The 18,974-nt window shown below is 43.8% G+C and overlaps 1 protein-coding gene across 5 annotated transcripts in view; it reads left to right on the forward strand.

Annotated features, from left to right (window-relative positions):
- Window positions 1–1,270: 1,270 nt before the first annotated feature.
- Window positions 1,271–18,974, forward strand: part of NUP35 (nucleoporin 35kDa) — a 20,953-nt gene continuing 3,249 nt past the window's right edge. For 2 of the 5 annotated variants that reach the window (XM_015406091.1, XM_015406093.1), the window contains exons 1-7: window positions 1,271–1,366; window positions 5,330–5,488; window positions 8,653–8,780; window positions 11,750–11,810; window positions 12,458–12,593; window positions 15,448–15,517; window positions 15,608–15,736. In XM_015406091.1, coding sequence (XP_015261577.1) covers window positions 1,324–1,366; window positions 5,330–5,488; window positions 8,653–8,780; window positions 11,750–11,810; window positions 12,458–12,593; window positions 15,448–15,517; window positions 15,608–15,736 — 726 coding nt within the window. In that variant the 5' untranslated portion in view covers window positions 1,271–1,323. Of the gene's footprint in view, window positions 1,367–1,734; window positions 1,824–2,657; window positions 2,702–5,329; window positions 5,489–8,652; window positions 8,781–11,749; window positions 11,811–12,457; window positions 12,594–15,447; window positions 15,518–15,607; window positions 15,737–18,974 lie in introns of those variants that run through there. The other 3 variants (XM_015406094.1, XM_015406090.1, XM_015406092.1) reach the window with 3 other exon arrangements.

The raw sequence follows: 18,974 nt of genomic DNA on the forward strand, positions 1-18,974 counted from the left end.
AGGGTAAGTTGCTTCCTCCCTGCCTCTCCCCACCCCTGCCTGCCTGGGGCCAGGGATGGCCTTCGCGGGGCTTCCTTGCACTCCCACTGGCCTTGCAGGTCCACCGCTGGGCCCCTCATGGGGCTCGGCAGTGGAGCTGCAAGGTTGCAGGGACCGTTGGGGGTGGGGTGTGTGGCCTTATGACACATTTCCGGTGATGTCAGGGGGTGTGGCATATGCTAATGAGTTATGCTAATGAGTTCCCCTAGCTCTTTTTCTATGAAAGGACCCCTGGTTGCTGGTCCATTGCTTTTATGGATTCTAAAGGAAATCTTTCAGGTTATTTGTCAATTTCACACCCGAGGCTGCGGGGCTGCATTTGACCCCCGGCTTCGCCTGATTTCCTCCGCAGTTTCACGAAACTGGAGGAAATCTGGCGAAGCAGCGAGACAAAATGCAGCCCCCAGCTTCGGGTGTGAAATTGACATGTTTGTGTCGGGGCAAACGGCTGCACAGCAAGACAGCTCTAGTGCGATACCTCTCAGTCACATTTGGTGAATTTATCTGTGTGCGCATGCGCATATTCCTCCTTTGGATTTTTACCACTTGTGTGTAATGCCTTTACATTCTAAATGAAGTACAAAGAATTGTTTCAAAAAGTTAAGACCATAATCATAGAGTTGCCAACAGGCCTGGAGAAAAGTGTCTTGCCCGTTTACCATAGACTTAACCTGTGGAAACCGGCAGCTGAAGCTTTTCATAGAATCCAGGTAAACTTCAGCTGGTATATAAGCTTTTATTAAATTACAGGATATTCTCTCCTCCTCTGGGGGCATCTGCCATCCCTAACAACCGCGCTTGACCATCAGTTCTATAGAACTCAAAGGCTTGCACACTGTTTGGGGGCATTTTGGTTGGGTCCTAATTGAAAAATAGGACGCCTTTTGTCGGAGGGTGGGGGTGGCGTTTCAGTTTGGACCCAGGCCATCTGGTTTGGGCGATAAATGCAACGCGACGCTGCAAAAGTCAACCGGCGGTCTTGCAGCAGCACCTTAGAGACGAACAAATCTGATTTATGCACAAATAAAATTTTGAAAATTCCTCAGGCGCCGCGAGACTCCGGTTCACTTATTCATGAAGAACTTATATATATATTTAAAAAAAACCCGCGAGGAAAGAGCGCTAGCCGTGTCATCTCTATGGTCAAAATGGCGACACCCCAAATACTTCCGTCTCTGAAGGAAGTGACGTCCGCCATCCCGCCGCGGGCGACCGTCGCGCTTCCGCTGCATTTGAAAGTGCCCCGTCCAGCCTGGCCGGAAAGGCTGTCCGCGTGTGGGGTGTATGGCTGCCTTCACCATGGAGCTGCCGCTGACTCCCTCCGTGGGTGAGTGGCCTCCTCAGCTTCCCCGGAGCTTCTTTGGCGCCGCGGTCCCTTCCTGTCGGCAGTGGCGGGCGGGCACACTTGCTTCCCTCTTCCCGCGCCTTTCCCTTCTGCCTTCCCAGCGGTGGCGGGGCGGTTATGGCGTTAGGCGCTGCCGTCCAACCGCCGTCGCCGCGAGAGGGTTTTAAGGCGCGCGCGTGCGCCCAGGTGTTCTGTCGGGGGGGGGCCGTGAGCGAGTGCCTCAGGTATTCGCCGGCTGTGACGTCAGTCGGGCTTGGAACTTTGGAAAAATGCGCTGGGGCGGGCGCAGAGAGGAGAGGCCGGGCGCCTCCTTTAGCAAACAGTCCTCCTGGGTTCGACGTCCGCATTCGCGGGTGAGCCTCAATGGAAGCGAAGCCCCTGAAGCTCTCCCGAGTCGTTCCCGCGGTTGCTTTTCGGGAAGGTGCCTTCGGACCCTCGGGTACGCCTTGAAGGCGGAGGTCCCCTCTCGCCGGTGTTCAGACAGCTTCTTGGTTAATTTGGTTTTTAAGTTTTATGCCGTTCTGTCTCCCCCTCCCTCGCTACTTAGAAAAGCATGTTGATTCTTCTTACCGAAAAAGTTCGCTCTGCCTTCCCACCGTACTGAGATAGCTGTTTAATGGTCAAGACGGGTAGCCCTGCTAGTCTGTCTGTAGCAGCAGGAGAGAGAAGACATTGGATTTATATACCCCGCCCTTCATTACCTGAATGAGTTTCAGAGTGGTTTACAATCTCCTTTCCCCTCCCCACAAGAGACACCCTGCGAGGTAGTTGGGGCTGAGACAGCTCTCTTGAAAACTGCCCTCAAGAGAACATCTCTGAAAGGATTTATGACTGACCCAAGGTCACACTATGTGGAGGAGTGGGGAATCAAACCTGGTTCTCCCAGATTAGAGTCTGTGCTCTTAAACACAACACCAAACTGGCTCTCTACACCAAACTGGCAAGAGTCCAGTTGTACCTCAAAGACTAACAAAAAATGTGGCAGCTTTTGTGAGTCACTGCTCACTTCGTTAGATACAGCTAGAATGGGAGTCCATCTGTCGGATTTATTGGAAAGTGGAGTGGTTTCAGATGCTGAATAACATTAGCAGGCAAATGATAATAGCAGGTGAATAACGATAGCAGGTGTGATTGGATTTAGGTGAGATATGCAGAAGGGTAATAGGTGTGGAGAAATGAGATAGGAAACCTAGGTCTCAGTTCAGTCCAGGTGGATGCATCGAGCTTCATTATCAATTGCAATTCATCAGTTTCTCTCTTTAATCTCACACAGTTCCGCAGGGCCACGAAAATGGAGCTCTTTTGCCAGGTATTTAGGTAGGAGCTGTGTTATCATTTATGCCCTGTGTCAATCTATTCCCAGCCTGAGCCTGCCAATAATGGATGGACCGATAAATGCACTTTATTGTAGCAATACCGCCATCGTTCTGTTAACTGATTTTAATAATTTGTGTATTTTATATTGATATTTACATTGTTGTTTACGTATTGTTTCTTGTGTAAGTCACCCTGAGCCTGCCTCGGTGGAGAGGGTGGGGTAAAAATCAAATAATAATTAATAAATAATCTCCCTTTGAAATTCCTTTGTAAGAGAACTGCTATTTTTAGGTCAGTGACTGAATGCCCTGGAAGGTTAAAATGTTAAAAAGAGCATGTTCTTATTTCTACAGTCTCAGAATGAAACTAGTCCAGTAGCACCTGCTGACACTTATTCCAGCATAAACTATCCTGAGTCAGAGCTCAGGGGTGCATGATGAAATGAGCTCTGACTCAAAGCTGATGCTGGAGTAAATTTTGTTAACACTTCAAGGCACTACTGCACTCTGGTTTAATTTTGTTAGTATGGCTATCCTTCTGGAAATAGAAGTCCCACAAGATGTTAAAAATCATATTATCTGAGAGAGAGAAGCAGCCATCAGAATTAATAGATTGATGGGGTATTGTTTAAAGGCTTGGCAGAACCTGGCAGTTTTAACCAGGTGCCTAAAAGGGTAACTGGGAACCAACTCCAGGAGCAATCTGGTCTTGCATTGGGGCATCTTGCATATTTTAAAAAATCATATTACCTGAGAGAGAGAGAGAGAAGCAGCCATCAGAATTAATAGGTTGATGGGGTATTGTTTAAAGGCTTGGCAGAACCTGGCAGTTTTAACCTGGTGCCTAAAAGGGTAACTGGGAACCAACTCCAGGAGCAATCTGGTCTTGCATTGGGGCATCTTGCATATTCTGTGCTTAGCCACAAAGCTTGATAGTTATTATTTATTTATTTATTGGATTTATATCCCGGCCTACCCAAATGGCTCAGGGCGGCTAACAGGCGGCAATGCTAGATTAAAAATTGAAATACAATAAAACATTATTACATACATGATAAAAGTTGGTTCTAATATTCTGTAAAAATCCCCAAGATGTGCAATATCCCACATTTGTGGCCAATGTTATTAATGGTGTGAGCGCCAGGAATGATATTTTCCCCATCTCCGCTGGGCGGCATCTACCCCCCTCCCAATAATAGGGGTAGATGGTAGGATTGTATCACGGTGGTGGAATAGTGGCGGTGGCGGCTCCTACTCAAAAGCCTGGCGGAAGAGCTCTGTCTTGCAGGCCCTGCGGAACTGTATAAGGTCCCGCAGGGCCCGGATCTCCGCCGGGAGCTCATTCCACCAGGTAGGAGCCGCCACCGAAAGCGCCCTGGCCTAAGTTTGGGCAAACTTAATGTCTCGGGGACCCGGAACTTCCAGGAGATGGAGACTCCCCGATTGCAGTGCTCTTGAGGGAACATACGGGAAGAGGCGGTCCCTTAGGTAAGCTGGACCCTGGCCATTCAGGGCTTTAAAGGTAAGAACCAGCACTTTGAAACGAATCTGGTATGCTATCGGCAGCCAGTGCAGCGCTTGCAGCACCGGCTGAATGTGGTCCCGCCTGGAGAGGCCCATCAACAGCCTAGCTGCAGCATTCTGCACTAGCTGCAGCTTCCAGATTTGCGACAAAGGCAGCCCCAAGTAGAAAGCGTTACAGTAGTCTAGCCTCGAGGTGACCGTTGCATGGATCACAGTGGCCAGGTCTTCACGGCCGAGGTAGGGGACCAACTGCCGAGCCAGCCGTAGATGGTAAAAGGCTGACTTGGCAGTGGTTGCCACCTGGGCCTCCATCATTAGCGAGGAGTCCAGGAGCACACCCAAACTCCTAACCCTTCCGCACAGGCACCAAAGGCACCCCACCGAAGGTCGGGAGAGGGAGCCCCAACCCCCTGCCCATCCGACACAGGCCCAGGACCTCCGTCTTTGCCGGGTTTAATTTCAACCGACTCAGTCTGAGCCAACCAGCCACGGCTTGTAACACACGAGAAAGGTCATCGGGACCAGAGTCCGACTGGCCGTCCAACATCAGACATGAACTTGTCTGAGTCTTCAAGCTCAAATGGTTGGTATATGATGGGGTAGCTTCAGTTACATGGTGCTTCTCACTTTTAAAGGGGAGCATATACCCTTGTAGCACTGATTTCATATGGATACAAGTCAGGAAGCTAACAGTGTGGTTGTGTGCAGACTTTCATCAGTCAAAGTTCACTGAGCTACGCTACAGTAACTCTGCATAGGGTTGCTCCCTCTAAGCTGTGGAGTCTTGTGAGGAAAAATTCTACTTTGTGAGCTACTGGCATTAAAGTTATGAGCGAGTGGTTTGGCTGCTGCATAAATTAGTTTCCTCTGGAGCCATCCTTCCTGAGCTAAGACAAAAATGTGTGAGACGGAGGCTAAAAAACTGTGAGCTAGCTCACACTAAGTCAGCTTAGAGGGAACGCTGTTGCATGATAAATGTTCTAGGATGCATTGTTAGCCTCTGAATACTGAAGTGGTGCACATGCAACCCTTGGAAAGACTACTCTCCAGCTGCCTTGAGTGGATTCGTTAAGGTTATTCTCACAAATGATGTTTTCCACCATAGGTGCTGAGCCAATGACGCTTGGTTCGCCTACTTCTCCAAAGCCAAGTGCTGGTGCTCAATTCCTTCCGGGATTTTTGATGGGTGACTTACCAACTCCAGTGACACCACAGCCTCGATCTTCAGCTGGGATAATGGAAATGAGATCTCCTTTGCTTGCTGGTAAGACAGTTCTAAATTGAAACTTCCATTATAGGGAGAGCGTCTGCTCAGGCCAAAACTTTTGAGTAGTCCTGATCTTCCCTTAGTGTAGGGCTGTGGGACTAATATGGTGACGTGTATTGCATTTATCCAGTTTTGAATGTGGGGATGAACCATACTCTTGTTACGTTCAGCAGTGCTTCACAGACTGGGAGACTGCTGGAAAGTTGCTGTTTTAACTTGCCCCCATCTATCAATAAAACAAATTTGTACTTTATCGTTTGGACAGAAAGTTACCTGTGTAGTCATTTTTCTGTTTAAATGTTGTGTGCATTTTGGCCATTAGGAACTATGATCATTTATCCGTTTCTCCTTTCTAGAAAATGGCAGACACTGTCTTATATTCCTTCAGCAGAGATAGCAGATAGCGTTAACAAGCAAAGTGAACTGTCTTGTATCTGTATTATGAGATGGATTCAGAATACTTCAACAGAGCGAAGCTTGCAAAATAGGTCTTCTCTGTTACCTACTGTAAACCAGTGAGTCATCTCCCCCTGGAATTCTCCTAGAGATCAGGCAACCCTCCACAGACAACCTGGGGGGTTTATAACAGGAGGATGGTATTGACAGGGAAAGCGACTGTTGCCAGCAGAAATGCTGTTATGCTAGTGCAAGTGCCATTATGCTGGCACAACTAGCACCCTTGTGTCAAATGTCGTATGTTCATGCTTTCCCCACCTGTATTTTCAAAGCAGTTTACAGTCAGAAGGTGCTAAAAACTGACATATAAGGATACTCTTCATAAATTAAGGTGGGCGAATGGGTGCTTGGTTGCTTCCTCTTCCTCATGTGTCCCTCCCGGTATGAACTGTTATCTGGTGGAGGCTTATGAGAAATGGCACTGCTCAGTGTCAGGTTTTTACAGTGATGGCCTCGGTATTATGGAATGATCTTCTAAAGATTCTAGTCTGGGACTCTAAACACTGTACCAGACTGGCTCTCAGCTTTTCCTCCATTTCCCCCTCAGACTTTCTGTGGGAAACGTCTGGAAAAGTTGTGTGGTAGCAAGTTGCTCAGGTGAGCTGTGCGGTGGCCACTGCCGGGCCTAGCTAAGCTGTGCAAAGTAATGTGAAGGCTGTCATTGGGTCTGGGTGAGTTGTGTCGCGTCAAGTTGTAGCCATTTCCACACATAGATGAGTTCCACAGATTGCATCGAAGCAAGTTACCCAGTAGCTAAGCTGCTGCCATGGCTGGCACCGATATTTCTCTATCCCAGGCAGGAGGGAAGGAAGTAGGGGTAGACTGAAAGGCCAGAATAGCCCTAGGAAGGCCCCTCCCCTGTGCCTTTTACTGACAGAATCAAAGGTTTGAAGCCTGGCAATATTGTTGTGGTTGCCTAGCAATCCCCACGAAGACTGCTGAGCTCTTACAGGGCATTATTTTGGGTGGCTTTAATCTCTCTAATGTATTTTTTAAAGATTTCTGTCTCAGGCTTAGGTTTGTAGAAAGATTGGTCTTGTCTGTTCCTAGCTCCCTTCTCTGGTTTTAAGCATCTACAGATGAGGCCATGTTGAGAATTAGATACGTTGATGGCAGATTTATTAATTAAAATTAAAAACCCTCTCACTTTAGCTGTGATTACTTTTTTTAAAAGACTTCTTGCAAAACAGGTATTTAGAAGGTTAAACTATGTACATATGCAAATCTGCTTCTTTAGCATATAAGCTTGTGTGGTGCATAAATTCACAGCAGAGGAATTAATCTATTTTTTTGGTCATGTGTTGATATTCAGAGCAAGGATGAATCCTAGTTTTCTGAACAGAGTGGTAAATTCTGATATTTTACAGATCCAAGGAGCAAATTACTAATTCTATAGTTCTGTGCAGAGTTACTCCAGTCTAAACTCTTTGTCTACAATGGACTTACATGGGAGTAACTGTGTAGAGAATTGTACTGTTAATCTCCCTGTTCACTTACTAAGTCACTAATATGTCATCTTGTGTTGGAATCCCACATAAAGGATGCTTTTAAGCTACTAGAAATACATTTAAGTTCACACTGCCTTACAGCCTCTGAGGCCCCTTGAAAATCTGCTTAGCAATTAAATCGATGATGGCTGAGCAAGTGACATCTTCTGTTAGAACTGGGTTCTTTCGCCTGTAAAATAGAAATTAGAGTATGACCAAGGTATAGCTGGAGGATTGCTTGGCATGTTTCAGAATGCTTTTTAACTAAATACTTCATCCCTTCTAATCTGTTACATTAGTAAGAAATCCTCAGATTTTGCCAGAGCACTATAGTACACTGGTTGCAGTGACTATTAAGGCCATGTCTGTACTGTTTTCTAATCCAAATACAGCTGTGGGATACTTTGTCCCATTATACTGCTTTTTTTAGTAAAAACTTCTCACTCTCCCCCAGCCTCAAAGATATCAGGCTGGCCATGACCAGGCAACAGCACCGCTTTGGTGGAATGAACTCCTGGAGGGCATCAGGGCCCTGCGGGTACTATCACAATTCTCCGGCACCTGTAAGACAGAGCTCTTCCACCAAGCATTCGAGCAAACGAGTTAACATTAACTGAGTAAACCAGGCCCTTTAACCCACCTTGGCCGCCTGTTCTAATATCCTTGCTTATACGGAGGAATGATGTACACAGGAGCCAAATACCAGCCATACAACTAGCACGGACTCTACAGCGGCTGATTAGAACAGTTCCTGCCACCCTACCATATATAGCACCTTATATTTTTGATACTATTGTGTTTTTATGATTATTGTTTTATTGTTTTTAATGTTTTATTGCCAAATGGCCTTGTAAGCCGCCGTGAGCCTGCTTCGGCGGGGAGAGCAGGATATAAATCAAGCAAATAATTAAATAAAAATATGAGAAAGATTTGTAATCACAGGAGAGTTGCAGTTTATTTTTGTACACATGGGCTAAGGAAGATGGTGATTCTCTACCGTGTATTTCACAAGCCCTTGCCTTGTTTATTAGTAAGGTTTGGTACATGTGAATAAAAATATGTGAATCTGCTGGTATTCAAACTTATAGTCATTAGACTTTTATTCTTAGGATGTAGTTTTGCAAGTGACTCAAATTTTGACTAGGTATAGGAAGATGTTATGGATGATAAAGGGTTGACTCGAAGATGCTCTAATGCCATTGTTCTATCTTCACTTAGGTGGATCTCCTCCACAGCCAGTAGTTCCAACACACAAAGATAAAGGGGGTGCTCCACCAGTTAGAAGTATATATGATGAAGTAGCTAGCCCAGGTCTTGGATCCACACCTTTAACTTCAAAAAGGCCTGTAAGTGACCATAAAACAAGTTGGAAAGTTACATTGTAATATGCAGCTGGTAATGAATTCTTTTGCTTTTTTTCAAATTTGCAGGTAAACCTTCAAGTGTCACTAGAGGTGTTTGCTTTCAAAAAATAATAGGTTCTGGAAATGTACTTATCGTGTTTATAGATTTATCAGTTTAAAATGGTGTCTTCTGTGTGGTTAGGTAGGGAAAATATAAAAGCCATTTTCCTTCAAGCATGCTGTTGTTCAGCATTCCTTTTCTTTACATTTTTCCTTCCCTAAAACAGTGGTTGAGAATAATATAAGTCGTGAGTCCTCAGCCTTTTTGAGCCTACCTGCACATTTGTAATTCTGACAGAGGGTAGAGGGCACAACCCCCAAATGGCTGCCATGGCAGGTGAAGCCAACCACAAAATGGCCAGGAGTGAGGCTAATAGAACTCTGATAATAGCTCTTCAGCATTTCAGACAGAAACTTTTGTAATGGGATGCATTTTAAAATCAACATGTTTAAAAATATTCTTGCATACACAGAATATAAGTATGTATATATTGAGCTAGCTAAGGAGCCCTCAGCTGGCAGTATCTGTCACATCTAACACCTGCAAAAGGATAAAAAATGCTTTTCCTGGCTTCTTCTCCACTTTAATGAGCCTTTCTCTCATGAGCCTAGGCATTTTTAGCTTGCACTAGCTGAAGGACGAGTGAAAGCTCATTGCACGTGGGATCACAAAATGATTTCACCGCCTCCCTGTTCTTGCTGTAGCCCGCTGGGTTGTCTGAAATGCCGTGTTTGTAGTTTGGCATGGAGGAGGGGCTCTTGTAGGGTATAACATGGGGTCTGAAGTGGGGTAGAATGTAGAGGGGAAATTACCATATCTTCTCTCTTCTGTGCCCCCTCCCCACCTTCAGATGGTGCTATGGACCCATGAGAAGTTTAGATCTAACCAAATGCTGTAATGCCAAAATAATTATTGGCTTGTTTCTTATTTTCCCAGTATGGCTTTTTTATTGCTCTTTAAACACTTCATAAATTCATTTGATGTTGCTGCTGTTCAGAGTTTATTCTGTTTACACTCATTAATTCATATTTATTCATTCATAATCCTTCATTTACTTTGTGGCTTACTGCAATAGTTTTAATTTTGTTAGCTTCCCTTAGTGCCATTGTGGCAACAAAGCAAGGTAAACATTTGTTATAATTTGTTCTTAATCAGAGTAGACTTGCATATAGATTGTGCAGAAGTGCTAACAAAGCTTGCAACTTCTTTAGAAACCAAGATAATACAATAAATGGCATTTGTGAGAATCCCATCTTTAGACCCCACCCCTCTGCTTTCAAACATGGAGGTGAATTTTACAGCATCTTGGATGGGATTCTCACAAATTAGGGCACATCAGTTTCCAGTTCTAACATATTTATTACCTGTGTTGTTTCCCCCCTCATTTGAACCGAAACGGATGATCACCTGGAACTAAGCTTGTCATTCTTTTGATCTGTTAAAGGTGCCATTGGACTCTAACTTTGTTCTGTCGCTTCAGACCAACACAGCTACCCACCTTGATTCAAAATTCAAACGGGTTAAGGATGTTCAGCCTTATTTGCATTTTGAGCCAGATAACTTTAAAAGGCGACACATAGTCCCGTAACGTTACTTCTTCACATATAAACTAAAATGTTGAAAAATCTTCTAATCTAAATGTAGGCCTTTCTTGGGGTAGGCCTGTGTTGTATGCTGAGCAGCCCAGCTGTTTCTTCGGCCCTCAGATAGTCTGGCTTGAAATCAGGCTTTCTCTAAGAACTTGAATGAATGCTTGCTGTGAGTTATATACTGTGGTAGTTGTGGGATGATAAATGTTTTTCTAAGGTTTTCAGGATACCCTGGTCAAGGGGAGAAAAGTGGGTACTGCCCTGAGCTCCTTGGAGGGAGGTAAAGGTTCCCTTGCTCGAAAGCCAGTTGAGTCCGACTCTAGGGTTGCGGTGCTCATCTCCCTTTCAAAGCCGAAGAGCCAGCGCTGTCCGAAGACGTTTCCGTGGTCATGTGGCCGGCATGACTAAACCTTACCTTCCCACCGAAGTGGTACCTATTGATCTACTTGCAATTTCTTGCTTTCGAACTGCTAGGTTGGCAGGAGCTGGAACTAGAGACGGGAGCTCACTCTGTCATGCAGCACACTCAGGTCTCGAACTGCTGAACTACCGACCTTCCACAGCCTGCAGTTCAGCGTCTTAACCACTTGAGGGAAGGGTGGGATAAAAATGCACTCTAATATAATAAATATACTTCATAGTGTTTTAATATTTCAATCCTATTAAAACTGGCCTAGATACTTCACATCTGTATCCTACCCTTCCAACAAGTTCAGGAGAGCTAACAAAGCTAAAAATGGTCTCAGCAGCTTTACACAGTCCTACTATAAATTCACCCCATATCAAATAATTTAAAAGATAAACTGAACTGTTGCCATATTAAGCTACGAAAGCCCAGAAGCATTCCCACTCCTTGTGCTCTCGATCTAGTGTGTCGGCTACTGTGTATTCCTCTTATTTTGCCGTGTTCTCTCCTCCGAGAGCGATAAGCCTTGACTAATCTATCACAATATCGCAAGAAGAATGGAACTTCAGCTGTGGCTGTGTATGACTGCCAAAAGACAGAAGATGCAAACTGGGTATTGGATTAGCCAGAATATACCTCTGGGGGCAATGCAATCAAGTGCTCCACAGTTGCCTTGCTATATCTACCCTTTTCTGTTTAGACGTTGAATAATAAACAATTTGTCCTTATTTCCAGCAAGGTGAACTGGAAGCCCTCCACTTATTTTTTCCTAGCAAATTTTTAGGTTCACGTGAATGTTTTCACATCGGTGTTGTTGTCTGACTCACTATAGAAATGCCTCTTTACTGTATTGAACTTCTTTCTTTCCTGAGTTTGAAAAAGCAACTTGAATTGCAGCTTCTGTCTTTTTATGCAGGCCGGCTTCTCAGTAACGCAGAGTCCAGCAGCTGGATCTATGCCAACAACTCCTGGCACAGGTAGGACATCTCATCAAGAATACTTTGCTTCATGCAGTGTTTATGGCAAGCGAGGCAAATCACTGCATCTGTATGTGAATCTAGTGAAGTATAACTGGATCGTATCCTGCCACGGATTTTGTTAGTATGTCAGGTGCTACTGAACTTTTGCTCTTTTCTACTGGATCTGACTACAAGCTGTTGTAGGCCCAGCTTATCTCATGGCACAACTCTGTGCAGATTTACTCAGGAGTAAGTGCCCTTGTTTTCAGGTAACTGTGCATAGAATAGAAGACCATTCTAGCAGGGCCTTAAAATAGGCAGAAATTAAGCAGCAAAATGTTGCTCATAATTAATAATAAATCTTTCGTTTGGTTTGGGGACTCTTGCTCTAAAATTCTGGTTTGGAGTTAATTTATTTCATTTTTTGGCATTATTTGTGCAGCTTTTGCTGACTGCTGGCCTTGGGACAGTGTAGTACTCCAGCCCTTCTGCTCCAGAACTTTTCAGATGCTTAGAAATGTTGGCAGCATTAATTCAAACACTCTTGTCTAGGTTTTAGTGTAGCTGCAATGGTGCCTACTTTTTGTTTTCTATTAGAATGCTCAGTTCAGTTTCTGCTACTGTCACTTGGAAAGGTTCATCTCCTTGAAACTTGACCGTTTCAGGTGTGTTCAGTCCAGCAAGTCTTGCACAACCCAGGAAGACGACAATGTCTCCAGCTCAGCTAGATCCATTCTACACCCAGGGGGATGCCTTAACATCAGAGGATCATCTTGATGACACCTGGGTAACTGTGTTCGGGTAGGTGTTGCACGCAGCCTCAGCAGTTCTCTGTGATGCATGTGGGTGAGATGCCACTATGGATCTGAGTATGTGTTTAAGCATGAGTCTTTAATGAACTTTTTGGTGCATGTGAGAGAGAGGCTTCACAAAGGAGCAGGATGAAAGTATTAAGAAAGAAGGCGTAGACAGGACATTGTGACATTGTACTTAAGCTATACATTTGGCATACAGTTCTTTTGTATGTTGCTTTCTTTCATTGCTGTTCTAAGTATGGTAAAAAAGAAGAAGCTATGGTTGGTTTTAAAAGAACTGTGGAGTCTTGTGAGCAAAAATTCTACTTTGTGAGTGGCTGGCATTAAATTTGTGAGCGAGCTATTTGGCTGCTGCATAGATTAGTTTGTTCCAGAGCCATCCTTCCTGAGCTAAGGCAAAAATGTGTGAGCCGAAGGCTAAAAAACTGTGAGCTAGCTCACACTAACTTAGCTTAGAGGGAACACTGACCACAACAACTTGACTATTTTGGCACAGAACTTACACTCTTGACAAGAGGCTACTGCTAAGACAGGAAATGGAGAAACAGAATGGTTTCCAGTTGGCAAAGGTGTCAGACAAGGGTGTAGTCTATTTCCCTATCTGTTCAGTCTGTATGCGGGACATATCATAAGGAGAGCTGGATTAGATTTAGGTGAAGGTGGAATGCAAATTGTACGGAACATTAGCAATTTGAGATGTGCAGATAACGCCACGTTACTGACAGAAAACGGTCAAGACTTGAAATGACTACTGACAAAGGTTAAAACAGAAAGTGCCAAAGCAGGATTACTGAACATCAAAAAAGACAAAAGTAACCACTACAGGAAAATTACACAACTTTAAGACTGACGATGAAGAAATTGTTCAAGATTTTCTGTTCCTTGGCTCCATCATCAACCGAAAGAGAGACTGCAACCGAGAAATCAGAAGGAGATTGAGACTGGGAAGGGCAGCCATGAAGGAGCTAGAACAGATCCTGAAGTGTAAGGTTGTGTTGCTGGTGACAAAGATCAAGATAGTGTTCCCCATTACTATGAATGTGTATGGAAGTTGGACAATGAAGAAAATTGATTCATTTGAAATGTGCTGGAGGTGAGCTTTCTGGATACTGTGGACCACCAAAAAGATAAATAAGTGAGTCCTAGACCAAATCAAGCCTGAACTCTCCCTAGAAGCTAAAATGACCAAACTGAGGCTATCATACTTAGTTCACATTATGAGAAGACAAGACTCACTGGAAAAGACGGTAATGCTAGGAAAAGTCGAAGGCAGCAGAAAAAAGAGGAAGACCCAACATGAAATGGGTTGACTCATTCAAGGCAGCCACGGTTCTCAGTTTGCAAGACCTGAACAAGGCTGTTAGTAAGACGTTCTGGAGATCATTGATTCATAGGGTTGCCATAAGTTCTGAAGCTAAGCCCCCTACTATGAAAGTCTTCCCTTTCTTTGTTTAAAACCTCTTTTCTGATATGTGAATATTTAATTTTCTGTTTCTAATGCCCATGAGAGTAATCTAGAATTTCTCTTCTGGTCTAATCACTAGCCATTTGTATATGAGTCTGGAAAATAAGTTCTTTCCTATTATGTACCTTATAAGGGCTGTCTTAGGAGCTATGATTGTCTACAAGTTATGCTTGCTAGCCAATTAAAATATACTACATTCTACCTGGTAGACATTAATTTGGGTCTGTTGGGGGTTTAAGTAAGCAGCATTGGGAGTTAGCTGGTTGCTTGGAGTGATGTTACTGTTAGTTACAATGGAGATGCTTAAAGCCCTCAAGGGAGACAACCACCATGGCTGAACTTTCTTTTCCCAAGTTGGAAAAGCTGTATGGCTTAAACATGGATCCCATTGTTGGGAAAGGGAGGGTGTAAATGAAGTAAACAAGTAATATAGTTGACAATGGGGAGCAGATTAGGGGTAGGCTAGTGCGTATGAGAAAAGAAGAGAAGGAAGCAGGGAAAGGTTAGGATATGAGGGTTACCAAGAGGAAGGAAATACAAGTAATGTGAAGAAGAAGAGATGGGATTTATACCCTGCCCTTCACTCAGAGTCTCAGAGCGGCTTACAAACTCCTTTTCCCCTCCCCCCAACAGACACCCTGTGAGCTAGGTGGGGCTGAGGGAGCTCTTTCCAGAACTGCCCTTTCAAGGACAGCTCTTGTCAGAACTATGGCTTGCCCAAGGTCATCCAGCAGCTGCAAGTGGAGGAGTGGGGAATCAGACCTGGTCCTCCCAGTTTAGAGTCCGCACACTTAACCACTGCACCAAACTGGCTCTGAGGGAAATGCAAGTACTTGTGGGTTCCCCATTGCACAACTAGGCCCAGCCCAGGGGCCAGCACTGCGTAACAGTCACAGTTTTCCTATGTAGAAGCTGCCAAGGTGAAGGAAGGTGGGAAAGCTGAAGATAGGAGCAGATCAGGATAGGTTGGCTGGTGGGTGGAAAGGAGAGAAAGAAGTCGGAAAAGGGAAGAGGCTTTCAGGGAAGGGGAAAACGAGCGTTTGCAGGTTCCCCACTTGTACAGTGCCTAATTGTGTGTACCGGACTATAGACAGTACTATATTTTGTGTGTGGGTCTGAACGCCTCCCATCTGCTCAAATATTCTTTAACGGAGATGTTTATCTTGTAATGTTGAGGCTAAAATGTAAGGATGTTGGATTGGTAACAAGACTGGTCTAAGCTGTGATTGTGACGGTATTTGAAGACTGGCTGGAGCTTGCATCTGTGTTTCTGGGAACATTGCCAAGGGCATAGTTAAATTTAATATTGAGGGTTTTAAATTTTATTTCTTGATACTTAAACAGTAATGTGAGGTTTTTCACATTACTGTTTCAGGTTTCCTCAAGGATCTGCTTCATATATCCTGCTACAGTTTGCACAGTATGGAAACATATTGAAGCATGTGGTGAGTATAAAGTTGTGGCTTGGGTTTTTTTTTTTAAATCACCTGCTCTGTTAATTTTGGCCCCTAATAACTGTTTCTCATTCTGTACAGATGTCTAACACGGGAAACTGGATGCATATCCATTACCAGTCAAAATTGCAGGCCCGGAAAGCCTTGAGCAAAGATGGAAGAATTTTTGGAGAATCTATCATGATTGGAGTGAAACCTTGTATAGATAAAGTGAGTTTTTTATTATTTATAGTCTGCATTTCTTACTGGGACTCAAGGCGGATTGCACAGAGTGACTCAGTACAATCAACAGGATGGGACATTCATTAAACAATGGAATAGGACTGTGGGACTGTGGAGAAAGTTTTTTCTCTATGCTTCAAACTATATATACAACACAACATGCCAAAATTATAGTTAATGGAGAACTTACAAACAATATCCCCATACAGAAAGGCACTAGGCAGGGCTGCCCATTGTCTCCCTTATTATTTATTTTTACTCTAGAAGCATTAACTGACAGGATTAGGGATAATGAACTCATAAGAGGACTAAAAGTAAAGGGGGAAACATTTAAACTCCAGGCCTTCGCAGACGATCTAATTTTTGTAACAGAAGAACCAGACAAGTCCTTGAAATACTTAATAGAGGACATACAGGAATTTGGTAGAGTAGCCGGCTTAAAGATAAGCTTCCAAAAAACTAAAATAATAGTGAAAAATTGTGGGAACAGTTTGATACAAAAGATTAAAGAAATTACGAAGATGGAAGTAGTTCAAAAAGTGAAATACTTAGGAATTTGGATTACAGATTGTACATCTACATTATTTGAAAATAATTATATGAAATTGTTAAAAGAGATTAAAGAAGATCTAAGTCGTTGGGAGAAGCTACATCTATCGTTGCTAGGAAGGATAGCCACAGTTAAGATGAATATCTTACCGAGATTTTTATTTTTAGCCCAGAATTTGCCAATAATAAAGACTTATAAATATTTCAAGGATTTAAATAAAATATTAGGGAAATTTATCTGGCAATCAAAAAAACCTCGTATAAAACTGCACAGTAGTATAAACCACAATCCCTAATAATTGATATATTTTGCATAGTGGGTACCAGTTTGGTGTAGTGGTTAAGAGTGTGGACTCTAATCTGCGAGAACCGGGTTTGATTCCCCACTCTTCCACATGCAGCTGCTGGTGTGACCTTGGGTCAGTTGCAAGGTCATTCAGAGCTGTTCTGTCAAGACCAGTTCTCAAAAGAGCTCTCTCAGCCCCACCTACCTCACAGGGTATCTGTTGTGGGGAGGGGAAGGGAAGGGGATCGTAAGCTGCTCTGAGACTCCTTCAGATAGTGAAGGGTGGGGTATAAATCTCATCTCTTCTTCTCTACCATATTATCTACACAGAAAAGCCCTGTTGATGAATGATTGAGTTTGGCTGAGTTTGTGCAAAGCCAGGAGTGGGAGCCTTCCTGACCTCCTTAGGCCTACCATTGCACAAGGTGGGGGGCCACAACATAGAAGGCACCAGTGTGGGCAGTGGTTGTTTTAGTGCATTGGCAGGTTGGTACCTGCAGAAGGCCCTGCTCAGATGAGTGAAGCCGATGTGGAGCATGGAGGAGGGAGACGGTCTTGCAGATATGAGGGTCCAAGGAATTTGCATGTAATTAGCCAATACTTTAAATTGAGCCCAGTGGCAGATAGGCAGCCAGTGTGAGTGACTGCAGAATGGGAGTAATATGCATGCTCCATCTATCAACCGATAACAGTCTAGCTGCCACATTCTGCACCAACTGGAGTTCCCAAATTGATTTTGAGGAGAGATCAGTGTACAGTAGTCTAGTCTCGATGTCACCGTGGCATGGATCCAGGTGGCCATATCAAGGTAAGTGGCTGGTTTTTCAACTAGGCTGAGTTGGAAGAAAGCCTTTTTTTGCTTACAGCTGCATTAAGTTGCTTTTCCAGCAATAATGTTGGGTCCATTATAACCCCAAGGTCTTAACTGAGTCTGCAAAGGTCAGATGAACCCATCAAAAGTGTGGAGTGTAATGTCCTTCAAGACCTCTGCCTTCCCAACCAGCACTGCTTCTGTCTTTTCAGGGTTTAGTTTCAAAAGGGGGAGCACTGTTGCCAGATACCCATTTTCACAGCAGCGCCCCTCCCGCCCTACTGAATTTCATTCACAGTGCTTCTGTGACTCTATGACTGAGCACCTGAGAGGCGTCAGGCTGTTGGGAGATGAGAGAGAATTGTAAATGCAAGAATGCTCACTGTTCATAGGATCCAATTGAATGATCGTTTCAGCTGTCAAGAGCACTTTTTCAGATTAATAATTGTTTCAGATTAATAATGTTAATGATGTTTCAGATTAATAATATTAGAGTAGCGCCATTAGTGTTCAAAGGGCCTGCATCACATTTATAGAACATGGAGCTAGAGTATTATGATCTAAAAAGTGCCGTCCAGAATGAAGTGAGAGATAAGAACTTATCACAGAGCTTGGGTGTTATGTCCACCCCCGCCCTGTCCTGCTGAGATCAGGACTCTGGTATAAGTACAATCCTGACTCAGGAGAGTGTTTAGAAGGCCAGCGTTTTACCTGATAAATCCCCATCTGTTCCGATGCTCTAGACAGGCGTAGCCATTAGAGGTCTAGTTTTGTGCAAGATCAGATATGGTAATAAACAAAATGTTATGACTAATACAGGTAACAAGATACAGGTGGGAATAACAATGCAGGGAGTTAACAAGGCCAGAAGTCTCTTGGTGCTGTGTTTTGTATTTTTACTTTCTGGAATGGCAAAATGATTGAGTAGCTGAGAGACCTTTTCTGATTGGGTATAAAGCAGGGGCGGCCAAACTTGCTCAGTGTAAGAGCCACACAGAATAAATGTCAGATGTCTGAGAGTCGCAAGACATGGATATTACACACGTTTTTATTTTTAAAATATGCACATTTGCTTTTTATTAACATTAAATGAGACTGCCAAAAATAAAAACAAAAGGGGTAAAAACAGATATTGATAACGATATTTATTTGCTAATGATATTTATTTGTCTAAGAGAGAAAGAGAGAGAGGTGAAAAGAAAGAAGGAAAGAGGTGGAAAGAAAGAGGGAGAGAGAGAAACAAAGAAAGCAAATAGGTGGGAGGGAGGGAAAGCATGGCTCCCCTTCGCTTCCCCAGCTGCCCTGCCAGGAGGTGCACAATAGGTGTGAAAGAGCCACATGTGGCTCCCGAGCCGCAGTTTGGCCACCCCGGTATAAAGGAAAGAACAGTCTACTTTAAATACTGATAGTAGAAGCAACATAGTTGCGTTCTAGCAGCATGGCAGGTTTTTCATTGAAACTCTGCATATTTTTACAAAAATAAACACGGCATTAAGTATTTGCCCTTTAACACAGAAATATAATAGTTAATGTGTCAACAAACATTAAAAGCAAAGACTCCTTAATGCGTAGTGTCGCAT

This window comes from Gekko japonicus, unplaced genomic scaffold (genome assembly GCF_001447785.1).
Source record: "Gekko japonicus isolate JY-2015 unplaced genomic scaffold, Gekko_japonicus_V1.1 scaffold683, whole genome shotgun sequence".
Taxonomy (NCBI): Eukaryota; Metazoa; Chordata; class Lepidosauria; order Squamata; family Gekkonidae; genus Gekko; species Gekko japonicus.